Source organism: Platalea leucorodia (genome assembly GCF_965183815.1).
Source record: "Platalea leucorodia genome assembly, chromosome: 6".
Lineage (NCBI taxonomy): Eukaryota > Metazoa > Chordata > Aves > Pelecaniformes > Threskiornithidae > Platalea > Platalea leucorodia.
The window spans coordinates 25,129,636-25,154,302 of NC_138828.1; the positions used below are offsets into that span (position 1 = coordinate 25,129,636).

Consider the following 24,667-nt stretch of genomic DNA (forward strand, 5'->3'; position numbering starts at 1 on the left):
GGCAAGTTTAGCATATGGGTTGGTTAGACATCTTATGCACTGCACTGCAGGGTTTTAACCGCAGACACTTTCCCTATCTGTGCACTGTTTTCCTACACTTGAAAGTTAATTCACATGAAGGAAGCCTGTGAATTTTAAGAGCAGTTGTATCTGAGTATCTTCTTGTGCGTGCCTTTCATTACAAATGAGATGATCCACTGCAAAGGAAAAGATACTTGGGAATAGCTTTTTCCCGTGATGGGGCCGAAATATTAATACACTTGCATTCAACCTTCCCCTTGGAGACAATGTTTCGTTTGTCTGTTGTTCTCACTTATTGCTTCTGCTTTAATTAAATTCATTTAAGTGACATTTAGCTCAGGCTGGGACTGTGCTTCTGACCTCTGATTTGAAGGTAGGTTGTCATGTATTTTTGAAAAGCATGTTAAATTCAGCCTCCGTTCCTTCCATCTAAAAATCTTTTGCTTCCTTTCTATGACCTTAGCTAACCTTTTCTGAGCTGATTCAACTCTACTAGTCCAGCAGAAACCACCCTCCCCCGCTGGTTTAGTTTCTTGGCGGACTACTGAGTTGACCTGCCTCATTAAAGGGTCCAGCGAGTACCAGAACTGGGTGCAGGTCCAGCAGCTGAACTATGGCTGGACATAGGAGGGCTTGGCTAGGGGGAAGCAGGACCTACTCCCCCTTCGACAAGAGTGACCTGGTAGGTTGGCTTACCCCAGACCACTGTCTCTTAAGCAGCACGGAGGGTGACCCTTGGTGATGCCTTGACTTGCGGTGTGCTCCGATGTAAATATTCGCTGCAGAGGTATTAACCTCTCTAAGTGGGGCACTTGTGAAGATGAGGGCTTATCGAAAGAAATGTTTGTTGCAATTCTCAGAGTATTTCCCATCACTCACTAATGAGGCAGCGGCCCATGAGTCCCAGAAGACGGGAATGGAGAAACAGAAAGAAAGCACAGTACTGCTGTTGCACTGCTTTCTCCCACGGGTCTGGTTCAGTTCAATGCCATGTCTCCCTGGGCCAGTCTGCCTTCTTGCCTCTCTCCCTTTACACATCCTCAGTCACTTCCTACTGTCAGACTCCTCCATTCGTAGTTACCATCTGGTTTCTGTGGTCTTGCTCTTGTATCACTTCATCTCCTTTCCTCGCAGAGCCTCGCAATGACCCATTTCCTTTGCCAACACCCATCCTTAGGTGCTAATGCATCCACTTCACTGTTCTTTCCTCTTTCTGGTGGTCTTCTGCTGGTCCTCTTTGCCCATTATCTGCGAATTTCTTTTCTCTTTACCCCTATAGGAAGAGCTAATCTAATACTTAGACAGTGTAAGAGAATCTAATACTTTTTTACTAATGAGAAAAGGTTCTCCGTACTTTGAGCTAGGGTTTGGGAGAGTGAGGGGAGAGAAGAAGGGTATTTACCAGCTGAGCATGGCAAGGAGATGAGGAATATCAGTGGTATGAAGCGTGAGCAGCAGAAGTGCCCCAGGATGTAGCTGTCTGGTGCTTAATTCTCTGGCTGCTGTCCCTTGGCTTTCTGGGCATCCAGCGGGTGGTGGAAAGGGCCAGTTGTTTCCGCATCACCCCTTTGAGATCCAACCTCTAGGGTGTCTAGAAATGTGGAAGAAGGAGATCTGCCATGGAAATAAAAGGTACTTTCCAGGAGGCTGGTGCTTGCGGGCAGAGGCTTGCTTCAGAGATGTGCCATTTGGGACTTAGCTAGGCTTTTCATTGTGCTCCTGTTTGCATCCTCGGCTATGTCATCTTGGAAAATGTGCTGTCTGTGTGGGGGTTTGGCAGCCCCTATAGAAAGCCCACTCTATGTTTGCTACACCCTTCTCCTGTGTCCCCTCTTCATTGTGGGGGAGGGTGTCAGATATAAACATGCTGCTGAACATCTATTGTATTTTCACTCACATAACCTTGGAGCAAATCCCTAGCAAGTGTCACTTGAGTGTTATAATGGAGGTGGATTAAGCAATTTATGGAACCATAAGATAGTTGACCTCAACCTCCACATAAAACGCACAGGGAAGCGCGTGAGGGGGTTTTTTTGCTTTTCCTTGGTTGGCATGGCTGGGGTGTTGCACAGCATTGTTTTTCTCTTCTGTCTTTTTTTGTATACTCCATCCCACCATATAAGCGGATGCTCTTGCAGTTTGTGAAGTCTATTCATAGCTGGCTGTTTGCTGGGTAAGGAGGATCACTGCTTCTGGTGAAGGTGCCCAAAGGAAAGTCACAAATTGTTTTTGCTATCTTCTATAAAATAAGAAAGCCCAAGATAGCCTGGGGGCATGTGGGTATTTGATTCACGTGGGGAAACCCAGGCTGAAGCCACATTCTTCACCTGAGGATTATGTCTGGTTCTCTTCTTCCTAACCCTAGCAGATTTTGGAGTGCTTAATGGAGGAGATCAGATAATTTTCCCATTTTTATTGATGAGACAGCAATCAACTGAGGCACAGAGGAGAGAGCCGGGAGTGGAGACCAGCACTGTCCGGCTCCAGCCTTGCACTGTTGATGGCTCCAGCCGTTTGGCCACACTGGCTGCCTTCAGTCTTCATTTCCTCCCCAGGGGAGCTGGATATGGATGTTGCAAGCATTTGCTGCAATGTCTTGGCACCAGCCATCGTCTGTAGGATGCACCTTTAGCCCCTCTGCAGGCTGAGAGCCCAAGAAAGGTTTTTCCACCATGTCCCCCTAGAAAAGACACAGACTTCTTGCTATTTGATTTGTTGTCAGCGTATGTAGAGAAAGTGGGGGAGAGAGAATAGTATTTCCATATTTGTATACGAATCACAAGCTTTCAAAGAACTTTCGACCAACTAGGTTTTTTAAGCTTGTCAGAACTAGACTGATACTTGTGAGCAATGAAAATACTGGAGAATGGGGGTATTACACATTGGAGAAATGTTTGTTGTCACCATCTTTAACCTGAGTTTTTGTTTGCTACTAATACTGTTGTTGAGATCAGAGGTCAGGTATAATTTAGATTAAGGAAAAGGGAGACAGAGAAGAAGGACTGAGCTATGTTTGCACGCTGCAAATGAATGTGCTGATGAGACTTTATAGGGAAAAGCAGAGCCCTGATTTAGAAAAGCACTTAAGCATGTGCTTCCCTTCAGGGAATGACAGTCTTATAAGGCCTATTGACTCAATGACTGAAAGGGATTTCAGCTTGTACCCATACCTGAGTCGGCTTCAGAATGGGGGGGAGGGGGGGATTTTTTTGTTATTACTTTCTCTTTTTTTTTTTTTCCCCCCCCACAGAGTCAAGGTGAACTGTGGGAATATTAAGTACTGTGAAATTACAAACACAGAGGCATTCCTCCAAATCAGTAGGAAACCTCTTCCCCCAGCACGTTGTGTTTGCGTTTGGGAACAGTAAGTCAGGTATTTAGCTGGGCAGACCAAATCATGTGCAGAGCTTGTGAAAATAATTATCTATACATTTCCAGCTTTTGTTTCACTGCCCTTACATATGCACTGAAATCTCACTCTGAAAATTCTGAGCCAGAACATCATTTTGCTGGGAAAATTGCATATAAAACCTAATTAAAAGCATCATCCCACACTTTTCTTTTAAAAGTACATCCACTACCATCATGCCTCTAAATGTAACGGAGCTCAACAAGTCTCTAGCAGCCAAGAAGACACGTAATTTAAAGGCTATTTCAGCATTTGATTAAGCGCACAGTGATAACTACAAGCCCATGCCCTGCAGGCATGACAAGAGGCAATTATGTTCCGAGGTCAAAAGCGAGGGGGAGAAAAAGCACAAGATTTTGATGACTTACTTAATTTTCTAGCTCCTGAAATTAGCAGAGACAAAGAAGTTCTAAATCGCCCAGATAAAATCCTGTCATTATCTGTTGCCGTTTCACCCTCTGCTCTCACTTTGCCCTGCAGAAGCTCAGGAGGATGATTTTCCACCAAATGGCTGCACTTAGAAAACTCAAGTTGGCACATGTTTAAATGTTAAAAAAAGTGGTTTTCAAAATCTTTTAAGTTCTGCCGTCTGTATTTAGATGGCTGTCTGCACATTGGATCCTGGAAAACGACACCTGTTTTCCGAAGCAGTGAGCAGCCATCACCTCCTCTTGACCTCAAGCCAACAATTAGGTCACTTATTTAGGAGATTAAATAAGGACCTCAGTGAGAGACTGCAAAAATAAGGAGCTGCTCAAAGGAGAGAGGAGTCTATTAATTAATTAATACAATCCTGCTGTGTATTTCACAGATGGGTTTTGATGTATCTTATTTCATGGCAAAAAAATCTTTGCTCCTCATAGGAAAACCAGAAAAAATGTTTAAGTAATATTATCATATAGGGATGCAACATCAAGAAATGTGCTTACAAGGAGATAAACAGCCAACCTCTAATCTCTCTCTGGAGTATTTATTGCAGATATCAGGGTAGAAAGCAAGCCATGCAGAGCAACTGATTTGGTGGAGGATGGCAGGATAGAAAACACATGCCATTGCTTTCTCCTATCATATTGTATTACAGTATTCAGCTATTCCTACAGTTTGTCCAGGGTGTCACATTTCTTTTATGCTGTATATCCAGGAAATAAATGTTGACTCCATGATGCCACAGTGAGGTCTTGTCGTGGTTTAACCCCAGCCGGCATCTAAGCCCCACGCAGCCACTCGCTCACTCCCCCCCGGTGGGATGGGGGAGAGAATCAGAAGAGTAAAAGGGAGAAAACTCGTGGGTTGAGATACAGACAGTTTAATAGGTAAAGCAAAAGCTGCACACACAAGCAAAGCAAAGCAAGGCATTCATTCACTGCTTCCCATCGGCAGGCAGGTGTTCAGCCATCCCCAGGAAAGCAGGGCTCCATCACGTGTAATGGTTACTTGGGAAGACAAAAGCCATCACACCAAACGTCCCCCCCTTCCTTCTTCTTCCCCCAGTTTATATACTGACCATGACGTCATATGGTGTGGGATATCCCTTTGGTCAGTTGGGGTCAGCTGTCCCGGCTGTGCCCCCTCCCAGCTCCTTGTGCCCCCCCAGCCTGCTCGCTGGTGGGGTGGGGTGAGAAGCAGAAAAGGCCTTGACTCTGTGTGAGCCCTGTTCAGCAACAATGAAAACATCCCTGTGTTATCAACAGTGCTTTCAGCACAAATCCAAAACCTAGCCCCATACTAGCTACTATGAAGAAAATTAACTCTACGCCAGCTGAAACCAGCACAGGTGCCTGTAAGTGAAAGCTGCCCTTCTAATGGCAAGCAGTCAAGTGATTATCTGAGAAACAAGAACGTGAATTCCAGTAAACAGAAAGCCACATCTTGCGTCTGTCCAGAGGTTCTTTAATGGGAAGTAGAACATGAGCTGTTATTTTTGGGGAGGGGTGTTTGGTTTCAGTTTGAGGGGTTTTGGGGGGTATTGGGGACTGACATTCATGCAATATTAGTAGATCAATGCTGTAAAGTCTCTTAGTACATGATAGATGCCCAGGATACAAGAAATACACTGTCACACCTGGTACAGAAACTTGTTTAAAAGCTTTTACTCAACCTCTGTGTTCTCATATTAACTGTGAAATCCTCCACCAGGAGCCTGAAGTACTGCATCATCATTGTTGATAGAGTTGCCGTGAGATTAGGATGCTACCTTTGCCCTCAGATAAACTTCTATTTTAATAAAACCATATTGCTGGTAACCCTTCCTAATGTCTTATTTCCAGCAAAACACGAGAGTTAAGCTTAGCTGCATCTGTACAGGATTGCTGTTTGACAAATACACCGGGGCTGTATGAGTGAATTCCCAGACAGTTTATTTCTGTGATTTTAAGCGGGGTTTTCCTCAACCATTGCATGTTTCATGTCTGCTTTCTTCGACAAAATAGAACAGTTACTGCAAAAAATGCATAGGAATTAACAACAAAAATATACTTTCTGAAGCATGTGGGTTGGAGGTTTGAGTTTTGTTTTCTATAGTGGGAACTGTAAAAAGTAAAGTAGTATTAGCAACTGTCTTTGCTGTTTCTGTAGCCCACAGTAGCCTCCCAGAGAAAAGGATCAAAATTGCCCAAGAACTGGGCCAAACCATAGCCCCGAACAACTAATATTGACTGTAAACCTCATTTTGCATTTTCTTGGCAGTTAATACGAGTCCTCTAAGTACATGGCAGGAGGAGGGAGGGCACTTGGCCTCAGCGTTCTGCCAAAAGCTGCTAGAAACCTTCTGCCTCCCGTGTTGCCAATCTGTTCAGGTTTAGTACAGAAGAGGCTCAAAAAGAGAGCTCACCACAGCTCTTTTCCAAAAAAAAAAAGCAGCAGCCTGGCATCAGAAGTTTTCTGGTCAGCACTGGGCCTGTGAATGCTAAAGGTAATGCAGGCAAATATAAACTGCCCCCCTGTTGCCAGTAGAGTCCGGTGTTTCGCAGAGCAGGGGCTGCTGCAGGCTTCTGTGGACAGATCCTTTTAAGCGGACGTAACACCTCTTGGTGTTGTTTGTAGGGCAGGCTAAAATTGCTGGGCTTTGCTAACTCTGCTTTTCTGACAGCCTTATCTCTTTCATCAAATGTTGTCTCTAACTGTGTCCCATCCTTCCTCCACTCACCTTGTCGTTGATTAGTGACGTAAAGTCAAGGGTAAGAATGAGGTATTGCCTCTCGGAGGTTTGCGCTTGTCCTCCTGGCTTCCCTCCTTCTGTAACAGGAGAACTTGGTCGCAGTACAAATTTACTGCATTACACAAATGTATGGTGCAATGTGAGCTCAAGGCAAAACTGTTTCTCCGATCTCGGGGAATGAGGACATCTTACATGATCTAAACCCTAAAGCTATGCTAATCATAGAAGCTATTATTCAGGAATAAGTGCATGTCTGTCTTGGGAGTTTGGCAATTAGTCCACAACTCTGGTACATCAGTAAGGATCTGATATTAGAGTAATCCCTGCAAATTTACAGAAATGGGAATGTTTATCTGTCCAATAATACAAATCTAAATGAGACAACTGACAATAATAGAAGGCTTCACGGAAGTTAGAGTAATGTGTTGGATTGCTGCCTGCCAGACAGACAGAGCAGCCTCGATACAGCTAAGGGGTATACCGAGAAACATCAGTAGGCTTTTATTTCCATAAGTAAACTTGGCATGTATGTACCACATGGAAAGTTTATGGGACAAGACAGCAGTGCATTGGAAGGGATTTTTGGTTTTGGGGAGGGTATTTTGGTGTTTTTATAATGGGGCCGGGGGGGAAAGTAAGTTGTTGAAAGATGCTTGGTGTCAAATGGCCCCTGGATCTGTTAGAGGGTTAAACCTTCCCTGACTGCTCTGTAACCATCACATAGATACAGGCTCAGTTTATATGTTGAGTTTTGTGCTTGGAAGTAGTACAAAATGGAGCCAGAAGGGCACATCATCCCTGCAGCTGGAAACCTTTTTGGGGTGGGTGAGTTTTCACTCTCATAGAATAAGGAAGGGAAGGGGTTGGCTTTTGTTTCAGCTCATGGCCGGTGCACTCGGCTGGAAAACAAATACTCGGTTCCCAGCTTCACTGTGGATTTCCCGTGAGATCTTCTGGAAGCTGCATAGCCCTTCTGCGGCTGAGACAAGAATGACAACGCATAGCTAATTCATATGGATATTTGGGGGATTAATACAATCATGTTTGTCAAGCTGTTGAAGATCTTTGGATCAAAGAGGCTGTAAAGATGGGAAATATTATTGCTTGGTGTCATGTGAGTTTATTTACTAATCCTTAAGGGCTTTGTTTTCAAGGCATCTCAAAGCGTGTTTCTTTCTTCTTTTGCAAAGTGTAGCCTGGATTTCTTTTAAAACGGGCAAGATTTCTGAGAGCTCTTTAAATTACCTTCACAAATATGTGCCAGTATTGAACATCCAGGCAGATCCAATGTAAAGCTGAGACTGAACTTTAATCACCCAGTGTCCCATATATTGGCCTTTCCATGGAAAATATCACTGCAAGGGCCAAAACTTCGGGATGGTTGCCAGAACCCACAGGCCATCCCCCGGCACACTGCAGGCTACAGCAAAAGCCATTAGGCTCATGTTTTCTAAAGGACCAAAAAAAGGACCAGGAGCAGTGCAGATGTTATTACATCTGCAGTAGGACAGATGCAGTCTTGCTGAGCAGGTGGGATCCTGGCGCTTGGATTGCTTGTTGTCAGACAATTTCCCCCGGCTGATCAGGTACAACACAGGACTGTAATTTTATATATCAAAGCCAACTAGCTTTTCACCTGGTAAGCAGAAGGAATAACAATGCCATAGTTGCTATTTCTCTCTTTCAATAGGGGATTTCTGAAGTCCTGTATAAAAGGGATTGTTAGCGTATTTTTGAGATGAGAAACTGAAGTCGCTGAGTGGAGAAGTGATTTCTCTGGGCAGCCAGCAAGCTGGGGATTGGACCCCTTTTCTGCAGACTGTATCTCAACGGTACCAAAACTATCTCAGTACAGCATATGGATAAAACCTGCTGCTAAACGTCGTTCCGCTTTTAATCCTAGCCTCTGTGTGGAAAGTAAATGTTTACTGTGTTTCTGTGTTAATCCTTGCAGCTTTCAGCCGTGCCCCGGTCCCCATGGCTGTGGTCCGAAGGGAGCTGTCCTGCGAGAGTTACCCCATAGAGCTTCGCTGCCCGGGAACAGATGTTATCATGATCGAAAGTGCCAACTACGGGAGGACAGATGATAAAATCTGTGACTCTGATCCTGCTCAGATGGAGAATATCCGCTGTTATCTGCCAGATGCCTATAAGATTATGACTCAAAGGTATAGTATTTAATATTCTTTGTTTGCTGGCTGTTGGTTTTTTAATCCAGTATGTACACACCAGTTTGTGTGTGTGTTTGCATGAGAAAATGCAGGTACTTTGTATGTATGTGCACAGAATTACAGCTATCATTGCTAAACTGTGGGTTTAACAGAGTTGGGTTAGCATCGCACAATATAAATGGCATTTGCTGTAAGTACTACTAATCAGTCATCTTGATACTCACTGTGTCCCAATTTTACCTCTGAAATACCTAAATATCAAAGCTCTTAATGAATATATAAGTGAAGTCTTTCTCAAATGCACGTTCACTCTTTTTTGTGCTGTGTTCAAACAGATGGCCAATAATCTCCTTTAAACAATTAATACTTTGCGTTCCGAATAACATTTACATTTTTCAAAATACAAAGGAAAGTCTCCATCATTCATCATGTTGCCAGGCTTAGTTTTAGGGAGGATCTGAATTCCCAGTCAAGGACTCGCATTCACATTGCTTTTGCAGAAGACTTGCTAAATTTCTGTATAATAAGTGTAGCTGCTGCATCTGGCAATAGTAACTGAGACACACGCCATGTAGACAGACATGTTGCAGAGCCAGGGCCTAACAGTTTATTCCAACCTAGAGGTATCCTGGTTATGGAAAGCCTTTAACTGTTGCTGAATTTTTCAGGATATTTTCTGGCATAAGACGTGTTGTGGGAAGGATCTGTAAGTCGCAGCTCTTTAAGTGTAATTGCATTCCGTACATTTCTCCTAATAACTACACGTGAATAATTATTCAGTATATTTGGCTGTTAATTAAATAGTAATAGAAATTACTATTTCGGGGCATTAATAATGGTATTGACATAGGCAAAGTGTTGCTAACTGAAGTCATGACAACAGTGTTTGCATGGTGACCTAATGGCTAAAGCAGTGCAAGGTTTTAATGGAGTATCTTGCTATTGTTTGCTGTGAGACACTTTGCACTAAAAATGGAGTTGTGTGAGCCACAGAAGAGAAAGTCTGAGTTTCATCTATATTTGACATGCTAACAGCTATTTTTGAGCTCCCTTTAGAATTGCTCCACGTCAAGGATTTAGATCTCAAAACGCTGAGAGGTCTTGTGAAAAACGTCCTCGCCGCTGCATATGGTTCCTATAAGCCCATTCTTTAAGTTGAATCTCCTTGCGTAGCTGGTTGAAGTCCTGTTTGTAGGATTGTCCCGGTTACATTTCCAAGACAAGCGGAAAGGGTAACAACGTGCCATCAGCCGGTCCCTTGGATTCGGCATGGTTTTAGTGGAATTACTGTAATTCTCCTGTTCAGGTTGTTAGTGGCTTCAAGCAGAAACCCTTAATCCTCTGCATATTGTCAGAATAAAACCATGTCATCCCCTTTGTGGGCTGTTACAGAGTATTAATATTTTCATATATACATAGTGGCATCCTCCAGCTGCTAGCTTCCAAGCCAAATGCAGAGCTCTGCAATCTTCTGGGCAGTCCCCACGTGTAGCAAGGCTGCAATAAACATTAGCCCTTTGGTCAGGGAGGGCACATAATCATGTTGTGTGCCCACAGCGCCGGGATGAAAACTCACGTTGATTGCTCAGCTCCAGGTATCATCACTGTGGACTCAAACAGCTTAGCAGAGAGTTAGCAGGGAAGCGCATCTCTGGGACAAAGCATCTCTTTTCTCCCATTTGGGAAGAAATTGGTGCTGTAGAGGACAGCCACTGAAGGGGAAATTTCTTGCAAGGGAAAAGCAAATCCCTACTGACTGAATATTAATATCTGTGAGGCCTTGCCTGATGCCGTTTATCAGTGAGGAGGTTCAGGAAAGAGTGGTGGCTCTTTCCATTTAAGACATTTGATGATCAGTTTTCATGACAAAGTGTGCAATCGTGTTATTAATTGGGTACTATTGAGTTTCTTGAAAATAAATATAACCTGGTTCTAGTTAAAAGGCAGATTAAAAAGGGGAAAAATACTCTACTTTACATTTTTATGTCAGTCTTATTTCTTTTATTTAATCTCCGTTAATTCAAAGAGTTGAAACAATTTAAAAATAAAACCATTAAAATGAAATATGTTCTTAAGATGCAAACCAGCCTGCCAGCTCACAGCTCCAAGTACGCCTTATAGCTGAGCTTCTGAAAAAAGTAGTTTAAAAGGAAAATCATGACAGCCTAGTAGTTGTGGCACTAACTATGGCATTTTCTTCTGAAAGCCTCTACCTGCAAAATTAATCAATTCAGCAGTATTTGGGTGGTTCTGCAGATGAATGCAGGCTTTAATACAATGAGCTTGTCTTTGCTAACGCTGCGGGGTGGGGAAGCAGCTACTGGGAACTAAAGATCTTCATGGCAGTGTAGCCCGCATGGTAATCGAAGCTGTCTTCGTATGGAAAGAAAAACGATATGCACAATGCATGCTTATTATGCGTTGATTAATTATTGCATTCATAAATACACAGTCCCCTTGTAGGTTTTATAATAAGTTGTCTAACTGCTGGCAGTTTTTAATCAGCAACGCTGTACAGCTGACTTAGACACATTATGGCATGGCTGTGGGGAGGGGGAGAGGGAAAGGTGGGAAGAAAAGTCTGTGTGAGACAGAGATGTTGTTAGTATGTGAGCTGAGGCTGCGAGTGAGCAGATTTATGGTAGATATTAGTGATTGCTCTCCCAGCCCACCCTCCCCCCCCCAAAAAAAAAAAAAAATTGAGCTAGCATGTTCCTTTCTTCTGTATGTTTATTTAAATTAATTTTGCAGACGAGTACATGGGGTTATTTTGAAAGGGAAAGGCATAAATCTGATGGTGTGTTTGTGGAACCCCCTGAGCAGAGGGAACACAAGGAGTTCTTACTGCAAGCGTTCAAGCGTTGCCCTGAAAATCTCTAAAAATCTTTGGAGTATTGCTCTAAGTAAAGAACATATAAACAGCTTGTAGGGAGCTATTTTATAGGAAATTAAATCTTTGTGGCCTATTTTGTTTTTTAACTTGCCAGCTCTTCCTTCAAGCATTGGAGCAGCAGCTGCCCATAAAAGCTCAGAAAGAGTGCTTTATGGACTGAAGTTTTTCTGATGTGATTAAAGAAAAATGTATTTCATAGCATGTTTGTTTTGGTGAAACGCCTTTTCAAGGCCTGTAATGAACAATTAAATTCTAACCATGCCCATTGTAAACTGTGTGCACTGTACCATGGGAGACTTCTCTATGTCCTCCCTTGAGCAACTGTGCCACAAAATTAACATATCATCCGTTCAAACAGTCGGGGTTCTCTGCAAACAATAGGGAAAAGCAGCCCCCTATTCCCCTAAGAGTTGCCTTTGTTTTTATAGTGTTAACACTGCCATTTAGTCTATTAAAAAACACCCTAAAGAAAAAGAAAAAAAATAGCTTTCAGCGTGCTCTCTTGAATTTCTTGTGGATGCTTTCCACCAAGGAAATGCCCAGCTCAGAAGGACAAAATCTGTGATTACTTTTTGCATGCTGGTGGTTTCACTACAAGTCAGTGGAGCTAGTTGTCTTGTAAAAGTGCTACACAAATTTAAGACTGCAATGTGGGCAAGGGTATTAAACATTTAGTTGCCTCCTCCTTGATTCAGACAAATAGGCCAGCGTATGCTTCTTTTTAAGGCACGTGCTTAAGCATTTTGTGGAACGAAGACCTGCCCGTGTACTTTCCTGGGTTGAAGCCAATGGAAGGAAGAAGATGGGTGGATCAGGTTTTGCGTGTACGTTCACGGAACTGTGTGCTATTGATACCACCTTTGTGTTTAACTTTGTAATTTGAAACAGTCTGTTTTGCTGAGCTCCGTATGCTTTCCTGTAGGCTTTAACCTTGAATGTTAAAATGGGGGGCAAAGTCCAAGTAGCAAAGCTGGCATGTAGGTACACATACACAGAACAATTGCATTTTTTGCCTTAAAGGCAAGATGAAAGCTTTCCTTTTGCTTTCCAGGTATCAGGAGTAAAGGGATCGTTGTCTACCCCAACCATTGTCTGCTACTCTTAAGCCAGAGGAAGAGAAGGAGGGATGGAATAATAAGACAAAACCAGCAGGCATAACAGAGGAGCCAGGGGAGAAATGTTCACAGGTCTCAGCAGCTGTTCCCAATATCAAAGCAAAATTCCTTCTGCCTTTTCAAAATTTGGAGGGTAGAAAATGTAGAAATCTCTTGCTGGGGAGCTCTCTCGTATCGCTCAGCAACTTGGAGCGCTCAGTTTGCAAAGGCAGCAGCTTGCACAAGTCCTGGCTTTTGCCACAGTAGAGCGTTGCAGAGCTCTTGTGTGCTGCTGTTGCCACTTCTGGCTTGGGGATGAGGGCTGAAAGCTGCTTAGCTCTCTCCCCTCTTCTCACCTGAAAGGAACACTGGACCCATTTTGTGTCCCACAGACGAGACACCTCTTCCCCAGAGCTTCCCGCTGCTCCCAGGACAAAGAAACTGCGGCTTCTCCAGCAGAGGATGTGTAGCCTGCACAGTGCAGTGGGATGTATACCCTCTGCTCCGCTGCAGCTGGTCGTGGTGCTCTCTGCCCCCAGCAAAGCACGCTGCTGCGGTGCGGGTCAGGGCCTGGCAAGTGGGCGCTGCAGCTCTGCTAGTCTCCGCCGCTGGCTGAGCAGACAGAGAATTTCTAGTAGCTCCATGGCAGTCACAGCTGGGAGGTACTAGATGCCCTGCTGGGCTTCAGTTGCTTAGCTGAGCTAGTTTCCTTTAGGTTCAAGTCTAATCTGCACAGTTTGTCCCTGTGGTTTCAGTGTTGGCATCATTGATGAAGCCTGCAGGTCAAGACCTAGAGTTAAAAAAAAAAAAAAGTGCAATTAAGAGTGTAAGACCGTAGTCAGCTGCTTGAAGCTCTCTGATTTCCATTTAGTTTCATCAGAGGGCCTGATCCTTTTACGTGAGGAGGGGCACTCACAATTCTCCTGGTAGTCAGAAGGATTTGTGCAGGCACTTTGCATGGGGTGGATGAGAAGAAAGAAATTGTATGAACCAGCTTGCATTACACCGCAAAGATTTTTCATCTCCTGAAGGGCTGTGTTTTGTTAATGTTTTTGGTTGATGACCTGAAAAATGCAGGAGTCCGAAACGAGCGCCATTATTATTGTAATAATATTGTATCTCATGGTGTGCTGTTATTGATGCTATCAGCACCTGTGATTTTCAAGACGCTTCCCAAATCCCAGTGATCTGCTCTTGCGTTGGGAAATAAAGAAGCAGGGTTATCTGTATTTTACAGATAGGTAGGATAATTCACGTTAATCATTCATAAAGTGGCTACTGGTTTTGATCATACCAATTTTGGGATGTTCTTGTAGAGTCTTTTATATTAAGTAGCTTGTCCTGTTGCATGTGGGGAGGATGTGCACAGGACAAGGAGAGCTGCAGACCTGGAGGCTCTGTAATGACAAGGCCGTCAGTAGGACTGAATGAGCAGACTTCAGTTGAATTGCAGCACAATGGTGTCAGACTCTACAAAATTAATGGCATATTTCTCAGAAAACAGCCCCCTGCATAGATGTTGTCATCACCTCTGACTCAGATACTGAATGCCCCATTTGATAGGAACCCCTCTGCCTTCCCCTGCATCCTGAGTACATTTTGCGAAGACTGCCAAGATAATACTCATTATTCTAAATTTGTTATCACACAGATGGCATGGGAAGTGCATTTCTGAAGGACTGAGATGTTGCAATGGGAAGCTAGGCTTTTCTCTTTCTGGGAAGCATAAGTCTGGCGCTTTGAGATTGCCATGTGAAAAGCATCAACGTGAAAAAATACTAATGTTTCAGTTAGACGCTAGTTTCTGTAACCAGTAGAAATGAACAGGGAATACTGAAGCTCACGTTCCCTGGATTCTGATTTTAAAGGCTAGAAAACAAGCCTCACCACTTGGTTAAACAACCTATTTTCTCACCATGTGGAAAGATATTTTAAAATGAAGCAAAGTCTACTACTCTCACCTGCACCTTGATCCTGGGACAAGGGCATATATACTATTACTAAGAGGGGGAAAAAAAATAGAAAACGAAGAAAAAAAAAACAGTAAGTGCTGGTGGAGCAGTGTGCACTGAGCTGTTGAATCACTCTAAAAAAGGTCGCTACTTCCCAGCCTGTACAATCTTAATTTATCCTACCTCTTCCTTTCCTGAAAATGCTGTCAGACCCAAGCAGAGGAGTAAATTCTGAAAGCGACAGCCCCCTGGAATTGCCCTGGTACCCTAGTAAATCAGGGCTTGTCAGCCCGAGCATCTCAGCTGATTGCAGCTGCCATGGTAACAGATGAGGAGGAGGCAGTAGTTTCTGAAGGTTATTAGGTTCCAAACTGTGGAAGGCTCTGTAGATCAAAACTAATGCTTTAGGCTTCCCCGAGTACCAATTGGTAGCCGTGGCCAGCTATAAAACACCCCACTTAAATAAATAAATAGACAGTTGTGCTGTGCCGTGGCTGCTGGTTTTTGGTTGCTGTTAGCATACGACTCCAATGTGCTATCATTTGAGAAAATCTAGGCTTGATCTGAGAAAGCAATGTGCCAACCGGCGGCCTCCGTGGCCAAAGGGAAAGGCCTCCTTGGAGTGCGCAGGCTGGAGGAAGCTGGAGGAATTAATCATTGCTGTTTTCTAAGACTGTTTCAGTTTGCAAGCTATTTTGTTTTGTTTCATTTCATTTTTTTTCCCCCTCACTGGCCTAACTGACAAAGAGAAGACATGAGATAATCTCTTGGATAAATCATGTCTTGAACTGGCCTCGGAAGTGCTGAACACATGATGTGCTGAAAACCGTGCAGGGAAAATCCAGGTTTATTACTCCATCCATTAGTTTACTAGCGTGAAAGTGGCCGGCTCCAGCCTGTCAGAGGGAAGGGACTGGCCAGCCCTTGGCAGCCTGCCGCATGTAGCTTTTGCCAGTGGGAGAAGACCTACGTGAAACATGCTCCTGTCATCTGTTTTCTCTGAATGTTTGAGGCTTGTTGAGAACAGCAGCTACTGATCTGTGCACGGGGAGGAAGCGCTGAGCAAAGATGGAGATGTTGCTGACAGTGGTGTCCACCGGTTGAAACGTATACTACATTTATTACCATGTTGCAGGAGGTGGGTGCAAGCACGTAGAAAGCCTTTGTGTAAACACAAGGAGGGCGATCAGGGAAGATGCAGCTCTAGGCCCTAGGGTGCTGTTCTCTGCTTTTGCTGAAACAGGTTTTGTACCATGAAAAGCATTATCTGAGGTGCTCAAAGAGCAAAGTTTAAAGCCAGGCATCTGCATGCTGCCCATGGCACCTCCTGCCCATTGCCTAAAATGCTGAAGCGATGAACATCGAAGATGCTTCTGCTCAGTCTTCCTGCACCTTCAGTCTGCCTGAATGTGACAGCCTGATGAGGCCATCACAGGGCTTGGTCTTCAGATGTTTGGTCTTTTTGTCACAAGGCTTAAATTGATTTAGAGCATTGCAAGATCGTGTATAAAATTTATTCAGGCTAAATGGACTTATACTATCTTAAGATAACAAAGAAATAATTTTGTTTGAGTAGAAAGATACATGTGTGCTCCTCTGGTTAGTCTTCTAGCTAGAAATAATGGCTAAAGGCCTGTGAGGTAAGATGACTTTGAAGTAATGCATCTATATCAGTTTCTTTTGCTTTTTTCTTTCTTCCTGTACAAAAGAGCTCAGTTAGTCTATGCCTGAGGTCAAAATTGGGTTTATACACAGGGGACTGTCTATTCTCCAGGATATTTCAAAGCTTTCATTCAGCACGTTTGTGACTGCATCGTTTGTGGAGTCTTTGGAGCTTGAACTCCGTATTCCATTCCAAGACGTGTAAAACCCGCACTGGCTTATACCACACCCTCTCTGTGTGTATGCCTGGGATTTCTGTACTTCTCTGCAGGGCTGGAAACGCTCTCTGCAGACCTCACTCACCTTTGCATGCTTGCAGTTTGGCATCCACAGCATAGCTTTGCATGTTGTGTGATTGCTCTGCTGATACCAAATGCAACCAGGCAGAAGATGGGTGTTAGGCACAAACCATTCGCTCACCAGTATCAAAAATACGGACTGACGCAGGCAGTGTTCCTGGATCATCAGTTCAACATGGTCCTTAAATTTAAGTGTGAGTTTTGTTAGTAGGATGAACTGAAGTTTATTTCAAACTCTTTGGAGAAAAGCGGGAACAAACGGCTTTTATCGGAAGTAGTGACCCAGGAAAAGGTTTTGCTGCCATTATGATTCAGGAGAAGGATTTTATGTATCAGTAAGCAGAGTGCATAAGAGATGCCAGGGCCACATCTGTGATGTAAAGGAAGGGCAGGATATGGGATTTATGATTACAGCCATCTTCTATGCATTATGCATAAGATAATACATTGGTGTCCGTTATATACAGTAGAAGCCTTAATTCAGCTGGAGTCCTGCTGACATCGTAAACTGGGAGACAGCGAGTAGTTTATGGGCAGTAGTAGAGCCTCCAGACTGAATTATGGCCTCAGCATTCAGTCTGTTACTGAGAGTTGCAGTTCGTAGTAGGCAGTATATTACATGCTTTTACCCAGAGCAGGATCGGTGACAAAGAAGGAAAAACTTTATTGCAGAGACGCTGTAAGGAACAGGAGATGGAGTTATGGGCAAGAGAACCACAGAAAACTATAAAACTAATGCAAGGGAAGAAGGGAGGATTTGGAGCTGGCCAGAAGAAAAGATGCTAGAATGGGAACAGGGTTTCCCACGCAGTCACTGGCCTGCCCCAGTGCCCTGTCCTGCCTGCCTCGGGGCAGGACATGGCATCCCTTCGTGGGCAGGGGCTGTCTCTGCCACCTCCATGCCTTTTTTTGTCTGATCCCTCATAGTTAGAGGTGGGCTTTCACTCCAATGCCCAAGATTTTTACTATTCTTTCTAAATTTTCTTTGTTAGCATTAGTTGCAATTGCTGGATAGTCTTGCTGTCCATATAAATGACCAAACCCTTTCTGAATCTCATCAAGTCCCTGGTCATGATGACTTCCAGGAGCTCTAAGTCCAGCAGGATAACAGCTTAGTGTGTGAAAAACAGTTGCTTTTTGTCAGGTTTTAATTTCATTGTCATTCATAGAATCATAGAATGCTTTGGGGTGGAAGGGACCTTTAAAGGTCATCTAGTCCAACCTGCTTGCAATTGGCAGGGACATCTACAACTGGATCAGGTTGCTCAGAGCCCCATCCAGCCTGACCTTGAATGTTTCCAAGGATGGGGCATCTACCACCTCTCTGGGCAACCCATTCCAGTGTTTCACCACCCTCATCGTGAAAAATTTTTTTTCTTGTGTTTAGTCTGAATCTACCCTCTTTTAGTTTAAAATCATTACCCCTTGCCCTGTTGCAGCAGGCCTTGCTAGACTATCCCCATCTTTCTTGTAGGCCCCTTTAAGTATTGAAAGACTGCAGTGAGGTCTTCCTGCAGCCTTCTCTTCTCCAGCCTGAACAACCCCAGCTCTTTCAGCCTTTCCTCATAGCAGAGGTGCTCCATCCCTCTGATCATTTTTGTGGCCCTCTTCTGGACCCACTCCAACAGGTTCCTCCTCAGACTGAAGAGACAGAGGCATCCAAGCTCCCTTTTCCATTTCCATTCATTAGCTTGTATGCGTTTGTCGTATTGCTTCTAATTTATCTGCTTTCCAAGGGAAAAAGTTATGATCTTTCAAATATTTCTTCTTATGGGAGTTGTTTTGCGTTTTTAGTATGAGTGCCTGAAGCTTCTAGTTGTTTTTCCCTGAATGCCCTTTAATTCTGCATTGCCACATTTCAGACAAGATGAGCTGTACCGTACACAGCGTTCCAGTTCAGGCTGCATCATCTACCTATATAAAGGCAAGATGTTATTTTTTGATTATTATTCCCCCCACCCCACCCCATGAAGCCTACTCAAATGCTGAACGTTTTCTTTATTTTAAGCAAAACCGAAAGGACAGAGGAGGGAGAAAAAAAATTGTTTGTGATAAATTTGAGAGTTTGAGGCTATTTCTCTTTGGAAAGCCTGCTTCCTCTCTTCCTTTCCCCAAGTGCTTTGATTTACACAGAATGTCCCATTTGACTCAAGAGTATTGCAAACCACACAAATATAATTATGTCCTTCCCCAAAACGTCTGTTCTGTTCTTGATAAATTATTAGCTCTCTTGGTCACTTGGAACAGATTGTTCCACTTAAATGGTTACAGTGGTGCCCAGCTAGCACTGATGGAAAGCAAAGTTTGGTCCTCGATGCTAATGCTAGCAAATATGTGGAGTAAAATATAAAGGCAACCATTAGGTTGGAGGGAGCAAGGTTAGTTTTGGAAAAAATATAGTGCTTGTTGCAGGTGTCTGGGGTCTGAATCATGCATATCAGAGCACTGTGCTCTCGTCAGCGATGTTGGTGAACTGGAGGTGTGCTCAAGTTGGTACCTCAAGTGGTTTTCCCATGGGTAAAGGAGGATTGCATGTACAAAGGCAGATGAGTAATCTTCACTGTTGATATTTGGGAGAGCAAGGCAGAAGTCTTTAGGATCCCTCTAAATCTGCCTGTGTCAGAAGTGCTCCTTGTCACCCTTTTGAATTACTGACAAGGTTGCCAACAGCTGAACACAGGCAGCTAATATCTGAGACACCTTGAAAAAACCCAAACCCTGTAACTATACATGCACACACAAAGAATATAGGTCACCTTCAATGGAGTGGATTAGACTGAGCTCTGGAAAATCAATTTGAGTTGATTAGTTGCACTTGTAGCTAGATGTAAAGAGTTAAAGCCAGGCACCAAACAACGCAGGCAAATGCCTGTCGTGTCGGGCTGCAATCCAGAAAACACTTTCGTGCTTCTGTAACGCCATGCATGTGACAGGAGCTGCCTGAAGCCGGCGCAGAGGTAGAAGCGTTCCAGGAGATCGCAAACTTTGTTTTTGTGGCCTGGATGGCATCCAGGCAGCAAAAGCACCTGGTGGTCATCTCTCCAAGTCGCTGAAAGTCAAGGGGAACTAAGGGCAACAGCTAAGCAGCCACCTGCTTCGCTGCAAACCATGCACGTGAGCAGGTTGGCAAGCCGAGGGTGGATCATGCAATCCTACTGTCACCACTTCTCCCGCTTCTAATGACTGCAGCCTCCTATGCCCAGAGGTGGCTGCAGTGAAACTGAAGTTGTAAACACTTGTCAATTATTTAAAAACCAAAAGTACTCTATAAAGAGTGACGGGAGAGGAAGAGCGTGGAGATTTTCTTTTATAGTGCTTAAAAGGCGCCTCGTTGCATCAGCATACAGCTTCAGTGCCAATGGACACAGTGTCCCCCAAAGGTGTTTTTTGTCAGGAGACTTTGGGTGGGAGTAGAAGCCTCCTGTAACTAAAGTATCCTTCAGGAGGACCCATGTATTTGTGCTAGTATTGACAAGAGGTGAAGTAAATTCCTTTATGTCTTAACAGCCTTTCTCTGTATCTTAAATTTTAAGGGTTTAAAACACTTAAAAGCACCCATTGCAGCCAGGAGCCTGACTCCCACTGAACTGGCATGAGTCCTGGGTTCCCAATGTCCAGAAATTTCTTCTGGAAATTGAAGTTTGCTCTTAAGCAGCTCTAGTGCCTTTTAATATTTTGCTCATGATCTAATTTGGATCTTAAGTATACCAATTTGGAAACAGTCTGCCTGACATCAAGCTCTGAGTTTTTAAACTCGTATGGTTTAATAAGATTAACTTGCTGTAGTTCTGATACAGTCTTCAGTGAAAGCTTATTCAAATTAAGAATCAGTCAGAAGGGAAGTAGCCTTAAGCATAAAGTAGGAGTGAGGTGGTGTCAAAAATTGGTGTTCCAAGAGGCTCCATTGTCCTACCCTTCAGTGAGAGCAGAAACTTTTAGCTGCTAAATTAATGCACTAAGGGGAAAAAAACCCCATAATTACGAGATGAAAAACAAATATTCCCTTTTTCAGCTGTCATCTTTGGAGATGTACACAGATATGCACACATAGAAATGGATATATAGTGCAAAAACTTTCATTTTTGAGACTCTAGATTATGTATTAAAATATGTGGGAACTGGGTAGTTTCTTACATGTCTCCTTGAATTATCAAGAATAATTCACCAAGTAGAGCATGGCCACTAAAATGAATGAATAAATAAGTAAGTTTGAGCAGTATTCCTGCCAAATCAGTGTTTTGGGGCTCTTCTGCGTAAAAGAATTAATTCATGTTTTTTAATCATGTTAGTCTCTTCCAGTGTTTCCTTGCATTTCAGCAGCTGAGCGTTTCCACCATGAATTTAATTTCCTCAGCGTTGGTATGGGAAATCCTGATTGTGTAACCTCTTTTGACCCAAGGTTACATCTTAATGCCGTTCCTCCCAGGGGGACACCCTCAAGTTTGGCAAGTATCATGCGATTTTCAAATGTGTACCATATTGATAACATGTATAGGCAATCAGGGCCCTTCTGGTTCTGATTTGAATTCTGAGCATGTCAGGCAGTTTTTGTTCTTCCATGAAGAAGAAAATTCTCAGCAGAGTTTCCATGCATAATTTCATTCCACTGTTTCAGCAGGAATAAGGCAGCTGTGAAAGAGGAATGTGAAGTCAAGGGCCCATCACTTTTTGAATATCGCAAATTTTATTAAGGGTGTTATAAGAAGGAGGAAATCTATAGGACAGATATGGCTTTGGTCACAGTCCAGTGTTGCTCAGCTAGAAGAGAAACAAAGCCGCAGTGGCTGTGGTGCTAATTTAAAGACGTGCTTAGCATTTGCAGCAGGAATGGCTGGAGTGCTTAGTCATGAGTATGAGGCCCTGGGGTAAACGTTGGGTAACTATGCTGCGACAGGAGCCATCGTCAGCTGTTGGTTACCCAGACCTGGTCCAGGGGAGGGCTTAACTAGGACAAAATGGTACAAAAATGTTTTGACCACACAGGAAAATAAAAGATTTTTAGATACTGAGATTTGCAGGGGTATGTCCTTTGTAACGGTGATAAAAGTGTGCCTGTCCTGTTCTCTGCAGCAGTTAAAAATATACTGAAAAGCAAGATGATCTTCTGCTGAAGTTGGTTGCCATACGGTGTAGCCTGGGTGTCTCTGTATGGATAAAGCTATTGCAGTAATGGTTAATTCGCTTGCAGAGCAAAGAGTAGCCGGTAAATTTCTTTCTGTAGGTTGGCAGAAGTGTACAAAATCTAGTTTGGTTACATTAAGTATTTCTTCTATGTTTTTTTCCCTCTTCCAGATGGCTATTGCCAAAATAGACCGTATACAGTATCATGTTTTAAATATATGCATTTCTTTAATGTGCAACATTTGGCATGTTTGTATATACATCTAGGTTGACTGCATATATGTAGAGAGGGATCTACATATCAGAAAGTACAGCAACATGTGCACAGAAAAATAGCAAATGGCAGCCTTTTTTGAAGAGGAAACTTCACAATTCTTGCCTTTCACATACACAAAGAGTAGAACAGATTTAGAATCAAGAAGGAAAGCAGAAGCAACTCACCATCTCTTCAGACAATTAAAACCAGTATCAACATCCAGAAGACCCCAAAGGTGTTGCAGCATACTAGCAAATCCAGATTGGTTTATGATGTATATATTTGTTGGTCATTTGTTTTTCTTCGAAACTGCAAAGCAAGCAAGCAAGTTGCACTGCCCTGGATGTCTGTTAAGCCTGTGCTGCTCCACCACACATAATGCTGAAAAACTGCTGTCTTAATATCCCACACAGGTGTTGTGACTGCCAGCTTGGCCCCTCAAAACTTTTATGACTCCTAATCAGTGAACTGACACTGTGGCCAAATATCCCACTTTTGCCCATAGTGTGTAAGACTGTGGTAGGCAAATGGGGTCCAAGGGAGCTGGCTCCATAATATGTGCAAAAATTTAGCCTTTGACTTCCAAGTGCTTAAATTTTTCCATCTTACCCAAGCTTTTCGCTTTATTATCATCTTATTATCATCTCATTATTAGGCAGTGGAGATAGCTGTAACTCTTGCTTTAATACTTTCTATTTTCTCTTGGCTTTACATTTGCTGGATTTTTTCTTTCTTCCTAGGAGCTTCTCGGCATCCTTTCACTCCCAAGTGATCACTGTTTTCTCTGTAACTGTGAAACCTGTGCTGCTGTTACATATTTCTAAGTAATCCTTATATCTTTTTTATGTGGTTGCAGGGACTTTTATTAGACTATGTGGAAGTCTAGGTCCTGAACTGCTCTAGGTGAGCTGCACTTTGCTGACTGCAGGCGGAGTGCCCTGATTTGCAAGTGCTGAGGATCTGCCCTGTTCAATACAGCCTTTGTGTGGCTGTACCAGCAAATGCCTTCCACAGGGACCACACCACCAGGGAGGGCAGTTTCTATTGTCAGTGACTTCCTACAACCCGCATTATGATGGGAAGACGATGGGTAGGCTATCTTCACATTCAGGTTTGGCACTGAATAGGCAATCTGTATCTTGGTAGGGTATGGTATGTTGCATAACTGGAGACGAGGGGGATTTCTCTGAGGTTGCACGGTCAGCCAGGATGGAATTAAGTTAATATTTTACAAGGTTTTTATTCTGTGGCTGTGTTCAATCCCTTCGATATTCCCAGCTCCTAATGAGGTGGGGCCCCTGTCTTTTGCTGGGCTGTGCGTGTGGCTCTGCCAGCAGTAGCAGATAAATCCATGTTCGTATTCCTGGCCTTGGGCTGCACTCTGAGAGGGCAAAAACCCTGAGCGTGGAGGGTCTTCCTGCCATTTCAGCTCAGCTTTGAGTAAGCGGTCATGCTTCACTGCGGCTCTGAATAACTTGAGATGGTGTGCAGAGCAATCCGAGCAGGGTGGAAAGCACAGGACTGTATGCACAGGGAGCAAAACCAGATGAATTTATAGCCTGGGAAGCATTGGCTGTGGTAAGTGACGTTTCTAACGGTGTTTTGGTGCATCAGGAGCCCGATTCTGGAGGAGCCGGGGTAATTCTGTTGTGCATTAGTGGCTCATTCAACTGAGAACATTTCCTGAGTGACGGTGGTTATCCTTGTGAGTAAATGTTTGCAGGATCCAACCTATCACTTTTGAAGGTCCCTTGCTGTGGAATTCAGGAGGCCACAGACAGGAGAGAGAAGGAGGAGAAATGTGCTGGGCAATAGAGAGAATGAGGAATATTTTAGAGTGAAACCTTAATTCAAGGAATTGGCTTTTTTCATCCTGTAGCAAAATTCATTAGTCATGTACAGCTAGGAAGTTGATTAATGGCTGTTAACGATATTGAATTGACGAACGTAGCTTCTTGAAATTTAGTGGCCAAAATTAAGGTCTCTCCAAGCATTAATAGATTAGACTGCTTAAAACAATTTAATTATTTATCCTGTGCAAATGGGATAGGATATTTCTAGAGTGATGCCTGTATTGCTTAAGACATATTTTAGTATACATGTGATTAACGCTCTGTTTGTAATTCCTACTAATTGACTAATGGCATGGAGTGGTGGAGGATGGAAAGGACCTTGGCTGAGGCTTAAGAATTTTTAATTTTGGGGACTTTGGGGGGAAAAAAAAAAATCTCAGTCTGGTTTGAGCTACTGCTCTCTTCCTCTGCTTCCCATAAACTCTATCAGCATCTGTTTGTAAAGGAGTTAAAGGAGCAAAAAGGGAGGCTATTAATAGCACAGTATGTCTGCATTAAAACACAGTATTATGCATATATACTGCTATTTTTATTGCTGTAGTATGCGGATCAAGTGACGTCCCATCATGTTAGGCTCTGCATATACATAATTCCCCACCTGGAGACCTTAAAACATCAGTGTATTTTTTGTGAACGATCACATCATGCAGTCATATCATCTCCAAAGGAAATGACTGTGCTCTAAGTGGCTCGTCCTTAAGTGCTATCCTACCCAGAAAGAGAAGGAAATAATTAAGATGACATGAATTATGTAAAACAGACTTGAATAAAGAGTGACA

At 43.4% G+C, this 24,667-nt stretch overlaps 1 protein-coding gene across 13 annotated transcripts in view; it reads left to right on the forward strand.

Moving 5' to 3' along the window:
- The window catches only part of ADGRL3 (adhesion G protein-coupled receptor L3), a gene marked incomplete at both ends in the record, with an annotated part of 327,767 nt that overhangs the window by 48,250 nt on the left and 254,850 nt on the right, over window positions 1-24,667 (forward strand). For 12 of the 13 annotated variants that reach the window (XM_082315697.1, XM_082315704.1, XM_082315703.1 and 9 more), the window contains one exon: window positions 8,542-8,755. In XM_082315697.1, coding sequence (XP_082171823.1) covers window positions 8,542-8,755 — 214 coding nt within the window. Of the gene's footprint in view, window positions 1-8,541; window positions 8,756-24,667 lie in introns of those variants that run through there. The other variant, XM_082315699.1, reaches the window with a different exon arrangement.